This window comes from Oncorhynchus gorbuscha, linkage group LG14 (genome assembly GCF_021184085.1).
Source record: "Oncorhynchus gorbuscha isolate QuinsamMale2020 ecotype Even-year linkage group LG14, OgorEven_v1.0, whole genome shotgun sequence".
In the NCBI taxonomy this organism is placed as follows: Eukaryota; Metazoa; Chordata; class Actinopteri; order Salmoniformes; family Salmonidae; genus Oncorhynchus; species Oncorhynchus gorbuscha.
In genome coordinates, this window is record NC_060186.1 from 41784742 (window position 1) to 41801559 (window position 16818).

Genomic DNA, 16818 nt, shown 5'->3' on the forward strand with positions numbered 1-16818 from the left:
GTAGCTCAGTTGGTAGAGCATGGCGCTTGTAACGCCAGGGTAGTGGGTTCGATCCCCGGGACCACCCATACGTAGAATGTATGCACACATGACTGTAAGTCGCTTTGGATAAAAGCGTCTGCTAAATGGCATATATTATTTATTATTATGTCATGTCTTGAATTATTCAGTAGAGTCTTTCTCTAACATGGGATTAACATTATATCCAAGAAGTCATGTTTCGTAACCTAATACATTATATTATTATTATTACAATAAGCACCGAGCTCTGTTGACAGAGCGGTGCTGCTCCCTCACAACAACTTTTGAATTTTACATATTGTGGTGGTTGTCTGCAAAGTTGTTTCCGTGGGTCACAAAAAGCTAAATTAGCATGAATTAAGCGAGCTGAATTAAACATAAAAGGCTTTAAAAATAAAAAGTATGCTCAGTGCCTAATTTATATTTCACCGGGATACGCTTGTTTTTGTGAGACAACTTCTAAAAAGAACAGGAATTTAGCATAACGAAAAGTAATAAAATGAAAATAATACATGTTATGTCTCAAAATCTTACTTCTACACAACCGTTAAAAATGAGAAGGCAAGTTTTTTAAAGAAAAGCACATTTTTGGTCCAATTAAATAACATCAAATTGATCATAAATACAGTGTAGACATTGTTAATGTTGTAAATGACTATTGTAGCTGGAAACAGCTGATCTTTAATGGAATATCTACATAGGCGTACAGAGGCCCATTATCAGCAACCATCACTCCTGTGTTTCAATGGCACATTGTGTTAGTTAATCCAAGTTGATCATTTTAAAAGGCTAATTGATCATTAGAAAACCCTTTTGCAATTATGTTAGCACAGCTGAAAACTGTATCTAACCAGAATAGAAAGAGTGGGAGGCCCTGGTGCAGAACTGAGCAAGAGGACAAGTGCATTAGAGTGTCTAGTTTGAGAAACAGATGCCTCACAAGTCTTCAATGAGCAGCTTCATTAAATAGTACCCGCAAAACACCAGTCTCAACTTCAACAGTGAAGAGGCGACTCCGGGATGCTGGGCTTCTAGGCAGAGTTGCAAAGAAAAAGCCATATCTCAGACTGGCCAATAAAAATAAAAGATTAAGATGGGCAAAGGAACACAGACACTGGACAAAGGAAGATTGGAAAAAAGTGTTATGGACAGACGAATCTGTTTGATGTGTTCGGATCACAAAGAAGAACATTCGTGAGATGCAGAAAAAATGAAAAGATGCTGGAGGGGTGCTTGACACCATCTGTCAAGTATGGTGGAGGTAATGTGGGGGTGCTTTGGTGGTGGTAAAGTGGGAGATTTGTACAGGGTAAAAAGAGATCTTGAAGAAGGAAGGCTATCACTCCATTTTGCAACGCTATACCCTGTGGACGGCGCTTAATTGGAGCCAATTTCCTCCTACAACAGGACAATGACCCAACGTTCCAAACTATGCAAGAACTATTTAGCGAAGAAGCAGTTAGCTGGTATTCTGTCTATAATGGAGTGGCCAGCACAGTCACCGGATCTCAACCCTATTGAGCTGTTGTGGGAGCAGCTTGACCGTATGGTACGTTAAGAAGTGCCCATCAAACCAATCCAATGTGTGGGAGGTGCTTCAGGAAGCATGGGGTGAAATCTCTTCAGATTACCTCAAGAAATTGACAACTAGAATGCCAAAGGTCTGCAAGGCTGTAATTGCTGCAAATGGAGGATTCTTTGAAGCACATTAGCACATTTCTTTGACCAGGGTGCATAGCATGGTGCCATTGACAGAGATATTATAGAAAGGAGATAGGAACCCAATAAATGAAGGAACGTGTAACACCCCACACAGCAGACTGTTGACCAATCGCGTGCAAATGGTCATGCTATGTCATGCGGTTGCTAAACTTATCCCCTCTCATATGTCGAGAAACGTGCCTATTTTCCCCGAAAGTACGTAATGTCACATTTCCAAAGCTATACGATATTACAGATAGAAAGTTAATTATCTCACATCTCGGAAAATATTTGTAATGTTGGACTTCTTGTTGATGAAATTCATGCTAATGTTGGGTTTTTGAGCTAGCGCCCAATAGACTACCATGCACTCCTTGTCCCAGATTCGCCCAGAATGCACCGCACGACCAATACCGTAGCATGGGCAATGTTTCCCCATCTCCTCAAAAGTATATCTGCCGCTGTGAATGTCACCCTGTTGGGAACATCGACCTGCAGGTTGAACATGGTGAGATTGTAGACTCCTAAATTGATAGTGCAGTTTGTTTAGTCGATTTTACGTCGCCAAAATTAAACATTTGTTCACAAAAAATATTGTTCTCACATATTAGTGTTATTTAACACTGTAAATTAAAGGAATGAGTAGTTTCGGGTGGCTTTCCCCCAAAAAATATTATTTGACCCATTTGTCGTTTTTTGATTGGGCACCCGACTGATTCACTCTCTCCTCTTAGTCGTCATGACTTCAGTAATCCTGCTGTGTGCATATGTGAGGCCGCAGAAAGACAGAGAACTAGCCAAATGTATGTTTACCAGTATGGTGGAGACGCGGAGGGATTTGTTAGCCAGAGAGTCAGTGATGTTAGTCGTCTTGCTCTTGTGGTTCTCTGTCATGTTCAGCCCACTGGGAGGGTCCCATGTTCCAATCTGTTGGGGAAACATATGATCCCCGCATGTGATAAAATGGTACTGTATATGCATACACAGACAGACATGAGTTGTGAACACACGCACAAGTGGTATAAAGTCGCTAGGGAAAGTCTACACACCCCTTGCACGGTCTTCACATTTGAATGCCTTAAAATGTCATATAAAAAGAGATTACATTGGATTATTCCTACCAATCTACACAACCTACTCCACATTTTCAAAGTAAACGACAAATTATACAAAATTTTCCAAATTAATAAGAAAATATAAATGAAGATGTATTGATTGAAAATACAGACGATCAACAACACTGCATTCACTCCACATTACTGGCCTGTATGGTAAAGTTAAAAGGAAGCATGTGCTAAAAAATCCACTCCAAATCTTTCATTCTGTTTGCAACAAGGCCGTTAAGTAATAAGGCAAGGCAACATATGAAATATGTTTTTTGGGGGCCATAAAGAAAAAATGCAATTTGTATATATTTATTTCACCTTTATGTAACCAGGTAGGCTAGTTGAGAACCAGTTCTCATTTACCACTGCGAACTGGCCAAGATCAAGCAAGGCAGTGCAACACAAACAACAACACAGAGTTACACATGGAATAAACAAATCACACAGTCAATAATACAATAGAGAAAGTCTAAGTGCAGTGTGTGCAAATGAGGTAGGATAAGAGGGGTGAGGCAATAAATAGGCCTTAGTGGTGAAAAAATGACAGAATGGAAAATTAAACACTGGAGTGATAGATGTGCAGAAGATGAGTGTGCAAGTAGAGATACTGGGGTGCAAAAGAGCAAAATAAATAATAGTATGGTGATGAGGTAGTTGGATGGGCGATTTACTGAGTGGCTATGTACAGGTGCAGTGATCTGTGAGCTGCTCTGACAGCTGGTGCTTAAAGCTAGTGAGGGAGATAAGTCTCCAGCTTCAGTGATTTTTGCAGTTTGTTCTAGTCATTGGCAGCAGAAAACTGTTTGGAAAGGCGGTCGAAGGAGGAATTGGTTTTGGGGGTGACCAGTGAAATATACCTGCAGGAGTGCGTGCAAGGGGTGGGTGCTGCTATGGTGACCAGTGAGCTGAGATAAGGCGGGGCTTTACCTAGCAACGACTTATTGATGACCTGGAGCCAATGGATTTGGCGACGAATATGAAGCGAGGGCCAGCTAACGAGAGCATACAGATCGCAGTGGTGGGTAGTACAGTGGGGCAAAAAAGTATTTAGTCAGCCACCAATTGTGCAGGTTCTCCCACTTGAAAAGTTGAGAGAGGCCTGTAATTTTCACCATAGGTACACTTCAACTATGACAGACTACTTGAGAAAAAAAATCCAGAAAATCACATAGACTGCTTCCAATTTGCTGAGTAGAGTGTTGGAGGCTATTCTGTAAATTACATCGCCGAAGTCAAGGATCGGTAGGATAGTCAGTTTTAATAGGGTATGTTTGGCATCATGAGTGAAGGATGCTTTGTTGCGAAATAAGAAGCCGATTCTAGATTTAATTTAGGATTGGAGATGCTTAATGTGAGTCTGGAAGGAGAGTTTACAGTCTAACCAGACACCTAGGTATTTGTAGTTATCCACATATTCTAAGTCAGAACCGTCCAGAGTAGCGATGCTGGACGGGTGGGTTGGTGTGGGCAGCGATCGGTTGAAGAGCATGCATTTAGTTTTGCTTGCATTTAAGAGCAGTTGGAGGCCACGGAAGGAGAGTTGTATGGCATTGGAACTCGTCTGTAGGTTAGTTAACACAGTGAAGGGCCAGAAGTATACAGAATGGTGTCGTCTGCGTAGAGGTGGATTAGAGAATCACCAGCAGCAAGAGCGACATCATTGATGTATACAGAAAAAAAAGTTGGCCCGAGAATTGAACCCTGTGGTACCCCCATAGACACTGCCAGAGGTCCGGACAACCGGCCCTCCAATTTGACACACTGAACTCTGTCAGAGAAGTAGTTGGTGAACCAGGCTAGGCAGTCATTTGAGAAACCAAGGCTGTTGAGTCTGCCAATAAGAATATGGTGATTGACAGAGTCGAAAGCCTTGGCCAGGTCGATGAATACAGCTGCACAATAATGTCTCTTATCGATGGCGGATATCGTTTAGGACCTTGAGCGTGGCTGAGGTGCGCCGGTGACCAGCTTGGAAACCAGATTGCATAGCGGAGAAGGTACAGGGGGATTCGAAATGGTCGGTGATCTGTTTGTTAAATTGCCTTTCCAAGATCTTAGAAAGGCAGGGTAGGATAGATATAGGTCTGTAGAAGTTTGGGTCTAGAGTGTCTCCCCCTTTGAAGAGGGGGATGACCGTGGCAGCTTTCCAATCTTTGGGGACCTCAATAAATAGGCCATAGAGGCGAAATAATTACAATTTAACATTAACACTGGAGTGAAAGATGTGCAGATGATGATGTGCAAGTAGAGATACTGGGGTACAAAAGAGCAAGAGGGTAAGTAATAATATGGGGATGAGGTAGTTGGGTGTGCCATTTACAGATTGGTTGTGTACAGGCACAGTGATCGGTAAGCTGCTCTGACAGCTGATGCTTAAAGTCAAAGAGGGAGATATAAGACTCCAGTTTCTGTGATTTTTGCAATTCGTTCCAGTCATTGGCAGCATAGAACTGAAAGGAAAGGCGGCCAACGGAAGTGTTGGCTTTGGGGATAACTAGTGAAATATACCTGCTGGAGCACGTGCTCTTGGTAGGTGTTAATATGGTGACCAGTGAGCTGAGATAAGGTGGGGCTTTACCTAGCAAAGACTTATAGATGACCTGGAGCCAGTGGGTTTGGCATAATAGAGAGATACAGTGGACAAAACATTAAGAACACCTGCTCTTTCCATGACCTAGAATGACCAGATCAAATCAAATTAATTTTTCACACACATGGTTAGCAGATGTTAATGCGAGTGTAGCGAAATGCTTGTGCTTCTAGTTCCAACAATGCAGTAATAACCAACAAGTAATCTAACCTAACAATTCCAAAACGACTATCTTATACACACAAGTGTAAAGGGATAAAGAATATGTACATAAAGATATGAATGAGTGATGGTACATAACGGCATAGGCAATATGCAGTAGATGGTATCGAGTACAGTATATACATATGAGATGAGTAATGTAGGGTATGTAAACAAAAGTGGCATAGTTTAAAGTGGCTAGTGATACATGTATTACATAAAGATGCAGTAGATTATATAAAGTACAGTATATACATATGAGATGAGTAATGTAGGGTGAAAGCTATGACCCCACATTGATGTCACTTGTTAAATCCACTTCAATCACTCTGAAGGGGAGGAGATGGGTAAGATAAGGATTTTTAAGCCTTGAGACAGCTGAGACATGGATTGTGTATTTATACCATTCAGAAGGTGAATGGGCAAGACAAAATATTGAAGTGCCTTTGAATGGGGTATGGTAGTAGATGCCAGGTGCACTGGTTTGAGTGTGTCGAGAACTGAAACGCTGTTGTGTTTTTCACGCTCAACAGTTTCCCGTGTGTATCAAGAATGGAGGCAGTCCTCACTATGTGACAGCTGCTTCAGCTTAGTGCATCTCTTCTGTAGCTCACTGATTTTTTGCTCCTGCAAAATGAGTCCTTCAACCTGCTTCTCTGCAGCTTATTGCTTCACCCTAAACACCTCAATGAGCTCAGCCTGGCTTCTCTCAGTGGAACGTACAAGAGCAGTGAAGAGCTGCACACTGTCTGCTATCTCTCATTGCAATGCTCTTGCTCTACTGAGTGTTTGATTTCCTTAACCTGATGCAGTCGCTTCAGGATCATCTGCCACACTGCCTCTTTTTGACCCAGCGTAGCCTATTTATTTCCATACTCTTCCGCTAGAAACACAGTGTAGTGAGTCTTGTGGTCTGTTTTCTTGCACAAGACACAAACACATCTGGTCAGTCCTACAGAACAACTCCAGGAGTTTGTCACGCTCCTTACACATTCTGTCTTCCAGGTTCTCTACTGCTTTGATGAGCTTGTGTCTTTTTTAGCACTGGTGCTATCTGATGAGGCTGAGGTGAGTCTCAGAGTAAGAGGTCAGGCAGACCAGGCAGGACTTCAGGGCCTTGAGCTGGCCACTTACGCATTGTAGCCGTTTATGCTCATTATTTGCTTGAACTGGTTTCCTGAGCTGAGCAGCCACCTCAGAAATGAAAGTACTGATGCAAAGCTAAGTCTCTTGTAGACTTTGTCCTTATACATTGGACACTGGCACAGGTCATTACTGTCCCAGTACTCTCTAATACGTGCCATGCAAAAGTTGTGTCTACATGAAGTAGAGACTGGTTCAGTGAACAAATCAAGACAGGAAACAGTGGGACGACGCCATATATAGACAGAGGGCATTGACAAACCATGATGAAATTCCTGGGTTCACTCAGCTCTCGATAGGTTATGTCATTCATAATTCCTGAATTTTAAGTAAAGTGCCTGAGTTTAAAACTTGTTTACAGCAAAGTGATGGTAAAAACATAACGTTATGAGTATAACTACTGTTGCCTGTGGGAGGGTAACAAGGCACAACATTACGGGTAGTCGCACTCTCGCGACTTTGGTGAAAGGATCTCCAATCAAACCTGACAAGGCCAATGAAATCCGCGCCTCGCTGAAAGTAGAGTCTTCCATGGTTGATAAGCGTGAGGCTCGGATTCATTCCTTCAATTTAATACCGCTCTTCACCGGGCCCAGGAACGTGCGGCGTTGGGGCCAAACAGGTGTTATACCTTGTTTCCCTCCTTCAGGGAACAGTAGTTATAGTCACAACATTAAGTTCCCTTTCAGTCAGTCATCTTCGGTACAACAAGCCGACCCCAACAGATACTAAATGACACGGCTAATTGCAGACCGCCCACACCTGACCCCGCCAGATGCGGCAGTCTGGGTATAATAGCTCAAAGATGGCGTAGCAGTCGGACCTGTGTGTTTGTCTTATCCCGTGTAAATAGACAGTCTTTTTTGCTATATTTTAAACATCTTCGGGATCAGTGTCCCTTCCCGGATGGTTGAGCCAACGTAGGCTAATACGATTAGCATTAGGTAATAGGTAACAAGAACATTTCCCAGGTCATAGACCCTACACCCAAACAAGGGCACTGCGTTCATCCACCTCTGGCCTGCTCGCCTCCCTACCACTGAGGAAGTACAGTTCCCGCTCGGCCCAGTCAAAACTGTTCGCTGCTCTGGCCCCCCAATGGTGGAACAAACTCCCTCACGACGCCAGGACAGCGGAGTCAATCACCACCTTCCGGAGACACCTGAAACCCACCTCTTTAAGGAATACCTAGGATAGGATAAGTAATCCCTCTCACCCCCCCCCTTTAAGATTTAGATGCACTATTGTAAAGTGACTGTTCCACTGGATGTCATAAGGTGAATGCACCAATTTGTAAGTCGCTCTGGATAAGAGCGTCTGCTAAATGACTTAAATGTAAATGTGAATGTAATAGACATATTTGATATTGGCAGAAAGCTAACTGCACTGTCCAATTTACAGTAGCTATTACAGTGAAAGAATACCATGCTATTGTTTGAGGAGAGTGCACAATTTGGAACATGAAAAGTTATTAATCTTAGAACTACCCATCCCGGATCTGGGAGAATTGTCATCAACTACCCTAATTAGCATAGCGCAATGGTCAAAAAATATTACTAGAAAATATTCATATTCATGAAATCACAAGTGAAATATAGTGAAACACAGCTTAGTCTTTTGTTAATCACCCTGTCATCTCAGATTTTGAAATGATGCTTTACAGCCAAAGCAAGACAAGCGTTTGTGTAAATTTATCAATAGCCTAGCATAGCATTATGTCCAGCTAGCAGCAGGATGTTTGGTCATGAAAATCAGAAAAGCAATCAAATTAACCGTTTAGCTTTGATGATCTTTGGATGTTTTCACTGACGACTTCCAGTTAGACAGCAAATGTTCCTTTTGTTCCATAAAGATTATTTTTATACCCAAAATTACTCATTTGTTTGTCACGTTATGTTGAGAAATTCACCGGAAATAGCGGTCACGACAACGCTGAAAGAAAATTCTAATTATATCCATAACATCGACAGAAAACATGGCAAACGTTTTTTATAATCAATCCTCAAGGTGTTTTTCAAATATCTATTCGATAATATATCAACCAGGACAATTGGCTTTTCAGTAAGAGCGAGAGGAAAAATGACTACCTTTGTCTTTTACACAAGAATCACTGAGAGACCTCAGCTGGCCACTTACACAATGTAGTCGTTTATGCTCATTCTTCAACATAAAGGCGTGAAACTATGTCACAATGCTGTAGACACCTTAGGGAATACGTAGAAAAGGAAATCTGGTTGATATCCCTTTCAGTGGCCAATAGGGATGCATAGGAAGACAACGGTTTCAAAACATGAGTCATTTCCTGATTGGATTTTTCTTAGGCTTTCGCCTGTAATATCTGATCTGTTATGCTCACAGACAATATTTTTACAGTTTTGGACCCTTTAGAGTGTTTTCTATCCTAAGATGTCCTTTATATGCATATCCTAGCATCTGGTCCTGAGAAATAGGCGGTTTACTTTGGGAACGTAATTTTTCCAAAAATGAAAATAGTGCCCCCTAGTTTCAAGAGGTTTTTAATAAACAAATTAGGCACATTTGGGCAGTCTTGATACAACATTTTGAACAGAAATGCAACGGTTCATTGGCTCAATCTAAAACTTTGCACATACACTGCTGCCATCTAGTGGCCAAAATCTAAATTGGACTGGGCTGGAATAATACATTAAGGTCTTTCTCTTGCATTTGAAAGATGGTACACAAAAAAGAATGGTTGGTTTTTTCTTTGTATTATCTTTTACCAGATCTATTGTGTTATTCTCCTACATTTCGTTCACACTTCCACAACATTCAAAGTGTTTCCTTTCAAATGCTACCAATAATATGCATATCCTTGCTTCAGGGCCTGAGCTACAGGCATTTAGATTTGGAATGTCATTTTAAGCGAAAATAAAATAAAAAAAGAGGCGGATCCTTGTTAATCTCACTTTCTATCTACGAACTAAATATACTTTCTTGCAACCCCCCTCACCCAATGTGGTACGGATCTGCTATTTTTATTCCTTATGACTGGAACTTCCATTAGGAGTTAGCCAAGGCTAGCGGTCTTCACCTTTAGCTTCACCAGCCAGCCTTAGCACAGATAATACCTGCCAGTCAGCACAGTGCGATATCTACCCAGAGAATATCAGACTGCTTCTCTATACCACATCACCGGATTTCTGCCGCTCTGGATCATTACACAGGATAATCGTAGTTAGCTAGCTGCAAACGAGTGGCTACTTTTAGCTAAGAACCAGGTAGCCTTGAGCGAGCCTCGAGCTAGGCCCATATACCAGCTAATTCTAGGGTTACAATACCTCCTCTGGCAATTGGCCTGGACCCTTTATTGTCGTCACGGAGACCCGCCGATCCATCACGACTGGACTGCCGACGTGATTGCCCGATGTGGTCTCAACAGGCTATTCTGTTACGATATCACCGAAGAACCATCTACTATTCCCGGCCCACTAGCTTTTCTGAACGCTGTGTCCCCTGCTCGCCTAGCATAGTAGTGACTACCGAACTGCACCCTGACTCACTTATTGCTGCTATTTTAACCCTATGATCACTCAGCTACACAGCTGATGCCCCCTGGACTGTTTAAATAACACGGTATCACGGATAACACGGATTTTGTTAACCTGTCAGCCCCAACCTCGAACTCCTGTATGTACCTAACTGACCCGCTCTGCCCATTCATCGCCATTTACCCTTTGTTGTCTTAGCTCTCCTGATCAACACCTGTGATTGCTTTATGACTCTCTCCAATGTCAATATACCTTGTAAACTGCTGTCTTGGCTAGTTCTTAAGGTTTTATTTCACTGGAGAGCCATCATTCCCGCTCAACATGCCGTCGATAGCTTTTTTGTCCCATCCCACACACATGTGGAGACCTCAGCTGGCTTAACTGGTGCCTCCAGAGACGAAACCTCACTCATCATCACTCAACGCCTAGGTTTACCTCCACTGTACTCATATCCTACCATATCATCGTCAGTGTATTATGCCCTGATTCTATTCAACGGTTTGGCTGGTAGGGATATCCTTGTCTCATCGGCGGCAGGGTAGCCTAGTGGTTAGAGCGTTTGACTAGTAACCAGAAGGTTGTGAGTTCAAACCCCCGAGCTTACAAGGTACAAATCTGTTGTTCTGCCCCTGAACAGGCAGTTAACCCACTGTTCCCAGGCCGTCATTGAAAATAAGAATGTGTTCTTAACTGACTTGCCTGGTTAAATAAAGGTAAAAAAATACCATTGTCTGTGCATTATGCCCTGATTCTATTCTACCATACCATTGTCTGTGCATTATGCCCTGATTCTATTCTACCATACCATTGTCTGTGCATTATGCCCTGATTCTATTCTATTGTGCCCAGAAAACGTCCTTTATTCTCTGTTCCCAAAGCACTGACGACTAGTTCTTATAGCCTTTAGCCATACCCTTATCCTACTCCTCCTCTGGGGATGTAGAGGTTAACCCAGGCCCTGTAGCCTCCAGTTCCACTCTTATTACATACTACCTCAATTGGCCCGACCAACCAGTGTTCCCGCACATTGGCTAACCGGGCTATCTGCATTGTGTCCCACCACCCGCCAACCCCTCTTTTTACGCTACTGCTACTCTCTGTTCATCATAAATGCATAGTCACTTTAACCATACCTACATGTACATACTACCTCAATAAACCTGACTAACACTGCATCGCAGTGCTAGCTGTGTAACCAGAGACTCTGGGATCGAGCCCAGGCACCTTCGCAGCAGGCCACGACCGGGAGGTCCATGGGGCCATGCACAATTGGCCTAGCGTCGCCCGGGTTAGGGAGGGTTTGGCCGGTAGGGATATCCTTGTCTCATCGAGCACTAGCAACTCCTGTGGCGGGTGCAGTGTATGCTGACCAGGTCGCTAGGTACACAGTGTTTCCCGAGACACATTGGTGCGGCTGGCCTCCGGGTTGGATGCGCGCTGTGTTAAGAAGCAGTGCGGCTTGGTTGGGTTGCGTTTCAGGGGATGCATGTCTCTCGACTGTCGTCTCTCCCGAGCCCGTACGGGAGTTGTAGCGATGAGACAAGACAGTAACTACTACAATTAGATACCACAAAATTGGGGAGAAAAAGTGGGCAATTTTTTTTTTAAATAATAAAAAAAAATAGCCTGACTAACCGGTGTCTGTATATAGCCTTGCTACTCTAATTTTCAAACGTCTTTTTACTGTTGTTTAATTTCTTTACTTACCCACACACACCTTTTTTGCACTATTGGTTAGAGCCTGTAAGTAAGCATTTCACTGTAACTTGACAAATAAACTTTGATTTGATTGATATTTCCCAGGTGCTATCAATTGTGGACTTCTGTAACCGTAAAAGTCTTGGTTTCATGCATGTTAACATCAGAAGCCTCCTCCCTAAGTTAGTTTTATTGACTGCTTTAGCACACTCTGCCAACACTGATGTCCTAGCCGTGTCTGAATGCTGGCTTAAGAAGACCACCAAAAAGACCCACTCCAATTCGCATACCGCCCCAACAGATCCACAGACGATGCAATCTCAATCGCACTCCACACTGCCCTTTCTCACCTGGACAAAAAGGAACACCTATTTGAGAATGCTGTTCATTGACTACAGCTCAGCGTTCAACACCATAGTGCCCACGAAACTCATCACTAAGCTAAGGACTCTGGGATTAAACACCTCCCTCTGCAACTGGATCCTGGACTTCCTGACGGGCTGCCCCCAGGTGGTAAGGGTAGGCAACAATACGTCTGCCACGCTGATCCTTAACACTGGGGCCCCTCAGGGGTAAATTGTTTTTTGCCCCACTATAATAGGCAGTGTCAAAGGAAAGCCCATAAAATTGTCAGAGACTGCAGTCACCCAAGTCATAGATTGTTCTCTGCTACCGGTACGGAAAGCCGTACCGGAGCTCCTCATCAGCATCTACCCCCAAGCCATAAAACTGCTGAACAATTAATAAAATTGCCACCGGACAATTTACATTGACCCCCCATCCCTTTTGTACACTGCTGCTACTCACTGTTTGTTATCTGTGCATAGTGACTTCACAGCCACCTTTTTTTAACCTTTATTTAACTAGGCAAGTCAGTTAAGAACATATTCTTACTTTCAATGACAGCCTAGGAACAGTGGGTTAACTGCCTTGTTCGGGGGCAGAATGACAGATTTTTACCTTGTCAGCTCGAGAATCGGTTACAAGTCCAACGCTCTAACCACTAGGCTACCTGCCTCCCCACCTACATGTACAAATTACCTCAACTAACCTGTACCCCCGCACACAGACTTGGTACCGGTGACTCTTGTATATAGCATCGTTATTCTTATTCTTATTGTGTTACTTTATATTATTACTTTTTATGTTTGTCTACTTTGTAAATATTTTCTTAACTCATCTTGAACTGCACTGTTGGTTAATAAGGTATTGTAAGTAAGAATTTCACGGTAAAGTCTACACCTGTTGTATTTGGCGCATGTGACAAAGCTTGATTAGATTTGATATCCTCTGTTGCTCCTCAGAAGCAAAACAAGGAGGCAAAAAGAGAAATAGCTCAAATCTAAGGACATGTAGGCCATAGTGATGACTTTCAGGGCAAAGGCCACATTTGGGCAAACTGAGTACAGGAAGGGTGTAGAGATAACGTGTGGATGTCCCAAACAACTTTAGCCGAGGCCAAAGCCATGAGCAGGGAAGCTGTGTAGGAGATCCACCGACTCCAGAGGCTCAAAGGGCACACTGTGCCTCCAAAACTAGCGTCAAGCCCCATGTGGGTGTGATAGGTTTACAGACTGGCGTGACACAACATACACCTTATAGGAACCACACAATCAAGGGGTGAGCCCCCATGTTGCTCCATCAACTCCCACATGACATGCTGAGATAGCGGCCAAGTACTCTTTATCTTGTCACCAGAGCTCAAACACTTGCCACTTATACACATACAGCCCTCTCGTGGAAGACGCCCACGCGGACTGAATGGTAGAAATAACATTCGGAAGTAAACCTCTAGCTATCAGATTAGGAACCAAATATTTGGCTTGGGCCCCCCGAAGGCATGTTGGGGACTGGTTTAGGTGGTGAGATGGATCCAAGCGCGTGGCTAGCACCCAGAAATGAAACAGCCACATTAATAATAGTCCCAGGGGAATGACCAATATCTTAGAAGCCATCATCTCCAATAGGCGCAGGAACTGGCGAAAACGTACCGTGCACACAACGGAAAGACCCAGGAATGGAATGCACGGCAATGGGGTTAAACAGCTGTTTTTTTCCCCTTTTAATTTGACAGAAAATGGGACACCACCCTGGATGTGTGTAACACTCTGTTGCTATTAGCCAATCGTCCAGATAGGCCAACACCCTCAGACCCTGGCCCCGATAGGGTGCCAGAGCCACCTCAATCACCTTTGAAAAGATGCAAGAGGAGAGGGACAAGCCGAACAGGAGGACCAAACACTCATAGGCTATTGCCTCATAATTGAACCTCAGAAATATTCTGTAACTGGGCCACATGGGCACATGAAATTATGCATCCTTTTGAGCCAGGACATATGGACCGTAACAGCCGCTGGTATGTGAGCATTTTGGAGGTGCAAACTGAGATGCTCGCTGAGGACACATTCATCTCGGAAGGGGGAAAAAAATAGTCCCGACCCCTTTCAATACCCAGGGAATACCGTCTGTACCAGCCGTCCTGGATCCGACATAGAAACCAATTTAATTGTCTGCGTCTGCAGACGAGAGGATATTCCCTCCCTCACAATGGGCACAGAGGCCTCGGGAACAGATGACGTGATGATGACTTAGAAGCATGGGGGATGTGCAACAAATTGTAGCCTGTACCTGTTTGCATGATCCAGAGCAACATTGTGCATGCACGCCAATGGTTGGAGCAGACAGCAAGCCTCCCGTCAAGTGCTAGCCGAAATTGCGGAATACCACTGGAAAATATACAGTGCCTTGCGAAAGTATTCGGCCCCCTTGAACTTTGCAACATTTTGCCACATTTCAGGCTTCATACATAAAGATATAAAACTGTATTTTTTTGTGAAGAATCAACAACAAGTGGGACACAATCATGTAGTGGAATGACATTTATTGGATATTTCAAACTTTTTTAACAAATCAAAAACTGAAAAATTTGGCATGCAAAATTATTCAGCCCCTTTACTTTCAGTGCAGCAAACTCTCTCCAGAAGTTCAGTGAGGATCTCTGAATGATCCAATGTTGACCTAAATGACTAATGATGATAAATACAATCCACCTGTGTGTAATCAAGTTTCTGTATAAATGCACCTGCACTGTGATAGTCTCAGAGGTCTGTTAAAAGCGCAGAGAGCATCATGAAGAACAAGGAACACACCAGGCAGGTCCGAGATACTGTTGTGAAGAAGTTTAAAGCTTTCCAAGCTTTAAACATCCCAAGGAGAACTGTGCAAGCGATAATATTGAAATGGAAGGAGTATCAGACTACTGCAAATCTACCAATACCTGGCCACCCCTCTAAACTTTCAGCTCATACAAGGAGAAGACTGATCAGAGATGCAATCGACAGCTGAGGTGGGAGACTCTGTCCATAGGACAACAATCAGTCGTATATTGCACAAATCTGGCCTTTATGGAAGAGTAGCAAGAAGAAAGCCATTTCTTAAAGATATCCATAAAAAGTGTCGTTTAAAGTTTGCCACAAGCCACCTGGGAGACACACCAAACATGTGGAAGAAGGTGCTCTGGTCAGATGAAACCAAAATGTAACTTTTTGGCAACAATGCAAAACGTTATGTTTGGCGTAAAACCAACAAGTCCAGATTTGAATCCAATCGAGAATCTGTGGAAAGAACTGAAAACTGCTGTTCACAAATGCTCTCCACCCAACCTCACTGAGCTCGAGCTGTTTTGCAAGGAGGAATGGGAAAAATTTCAGTCTCTCGATGTGCAAAACTGATAGAGACATACCCCAAGCGACTTACAGCTGTAATCACAGCAAAAGGTGGCGCTACAAAGTATTAACTTAAGGGGGCTGAATAATTTTGCACGCCCAATTTTTCAGTTTTTGATTTGTTAAAAAAGTTTGACATATCCAATAAATGTCGTTCCACTTCATGATTGTGTCCCACTTTTTGTTGATTTTTCACAAAAAAATACAGTTTTATATCTTTATGTTTGAAGCCAGAAATGTGGCAAAAGGTCGCAAAGTTCAAGGGGGCCGAATACTTTCGCAAGGCACTGTATATATATTTTTAATTTATAGAAAGAAATGTAAAACATTTTTTTATATTTTATATATTATTTACAGTGCATTCGTAAAGTATTTACATTTTGTTACGTTACAGCCAATAGGAACATTCCTATTTACAAAACTGTTTCAATTCAGCGATATTATTGGGATGTCTGGTGTGAACTGCTCTCGAGGTCATGCCACAGCATCTCAATTGGGTTGAGGTCAGGACTCAGACTGGACCACTCCAGAGGGCGTATTTTCTTCGGTTGAAGCCATTCTATTGTTGATTTACTTCCATGTTTTGACTCATTGTCCTGTTGCATCACCCACATTCTGTTGAGCTTCAATTGGCGGACAGATAGCCTAACGTTCTCCTGCAAAATGTCTTGATAATCTTGGGAATTCATTTTCCCGTCAATGATAGCAAGCTGTTCAGGCCCTGTGGCAGCAAAACAGCCCCAAACCATGATGCTCCCTCCACCATACTTTACAGTTGGGATTAGGTTTTGATGTTGGTGTGCTGTGCCTTTTTTTCTCCACACATAGTGTTGTGTATTCCTTCCAAACAACTAAACTATAAATTCATCTGTCCACAGAATATTTTGCCAGTAGCGCTGTGGAACATCCAGGTGCCCTTTTGCAAACTTTGGACGTGCAGCAATGGTTCTTTTGGACAGCAGTGGCTTCTTTCGTGGTGTCCTCCCATGAACACCATTCTTGTTGTCAAGTGTGCTCCCTCTCCGGCCTCTAGGTCACCAGGCTGCTCATTAGGGTGCTCACCTGTCACCAATGTTATGTGCAAAATGACACTCACCTGGACTCCATCACCTCCTTGATTCCCT

General features: G+C 43.1%; 1 protein-coding gene across 2 annotated transcripts in view; it reads right to left on the bottom strand.

The window, feature by feature from the left end:
* Positions 1 to 16818, bottom strand: part of LOC123994947 (glutamate receptor ionotropic, kainate 2-like) — a 200702-nt gene that overhangs the window by 45437 nt on the left and 138447 nt on the right. For both annotated transcript variants that reach the window (XR_006831754.1, XM_046298081.1), the window contains exon 9: positions 2536 to 2649. Coding sequence is in view for 1 of the 2 variants with exons in the window: in XM_046298081.1 (XP_046154037.1) it covers positions 2536 to 2649 (114 nt within the window). In the remaining variant the exon portion in view is untranslated. The remainder of the gene's footprint in view (positions 1 to 2535; positions 2650 to 16818) is intronic.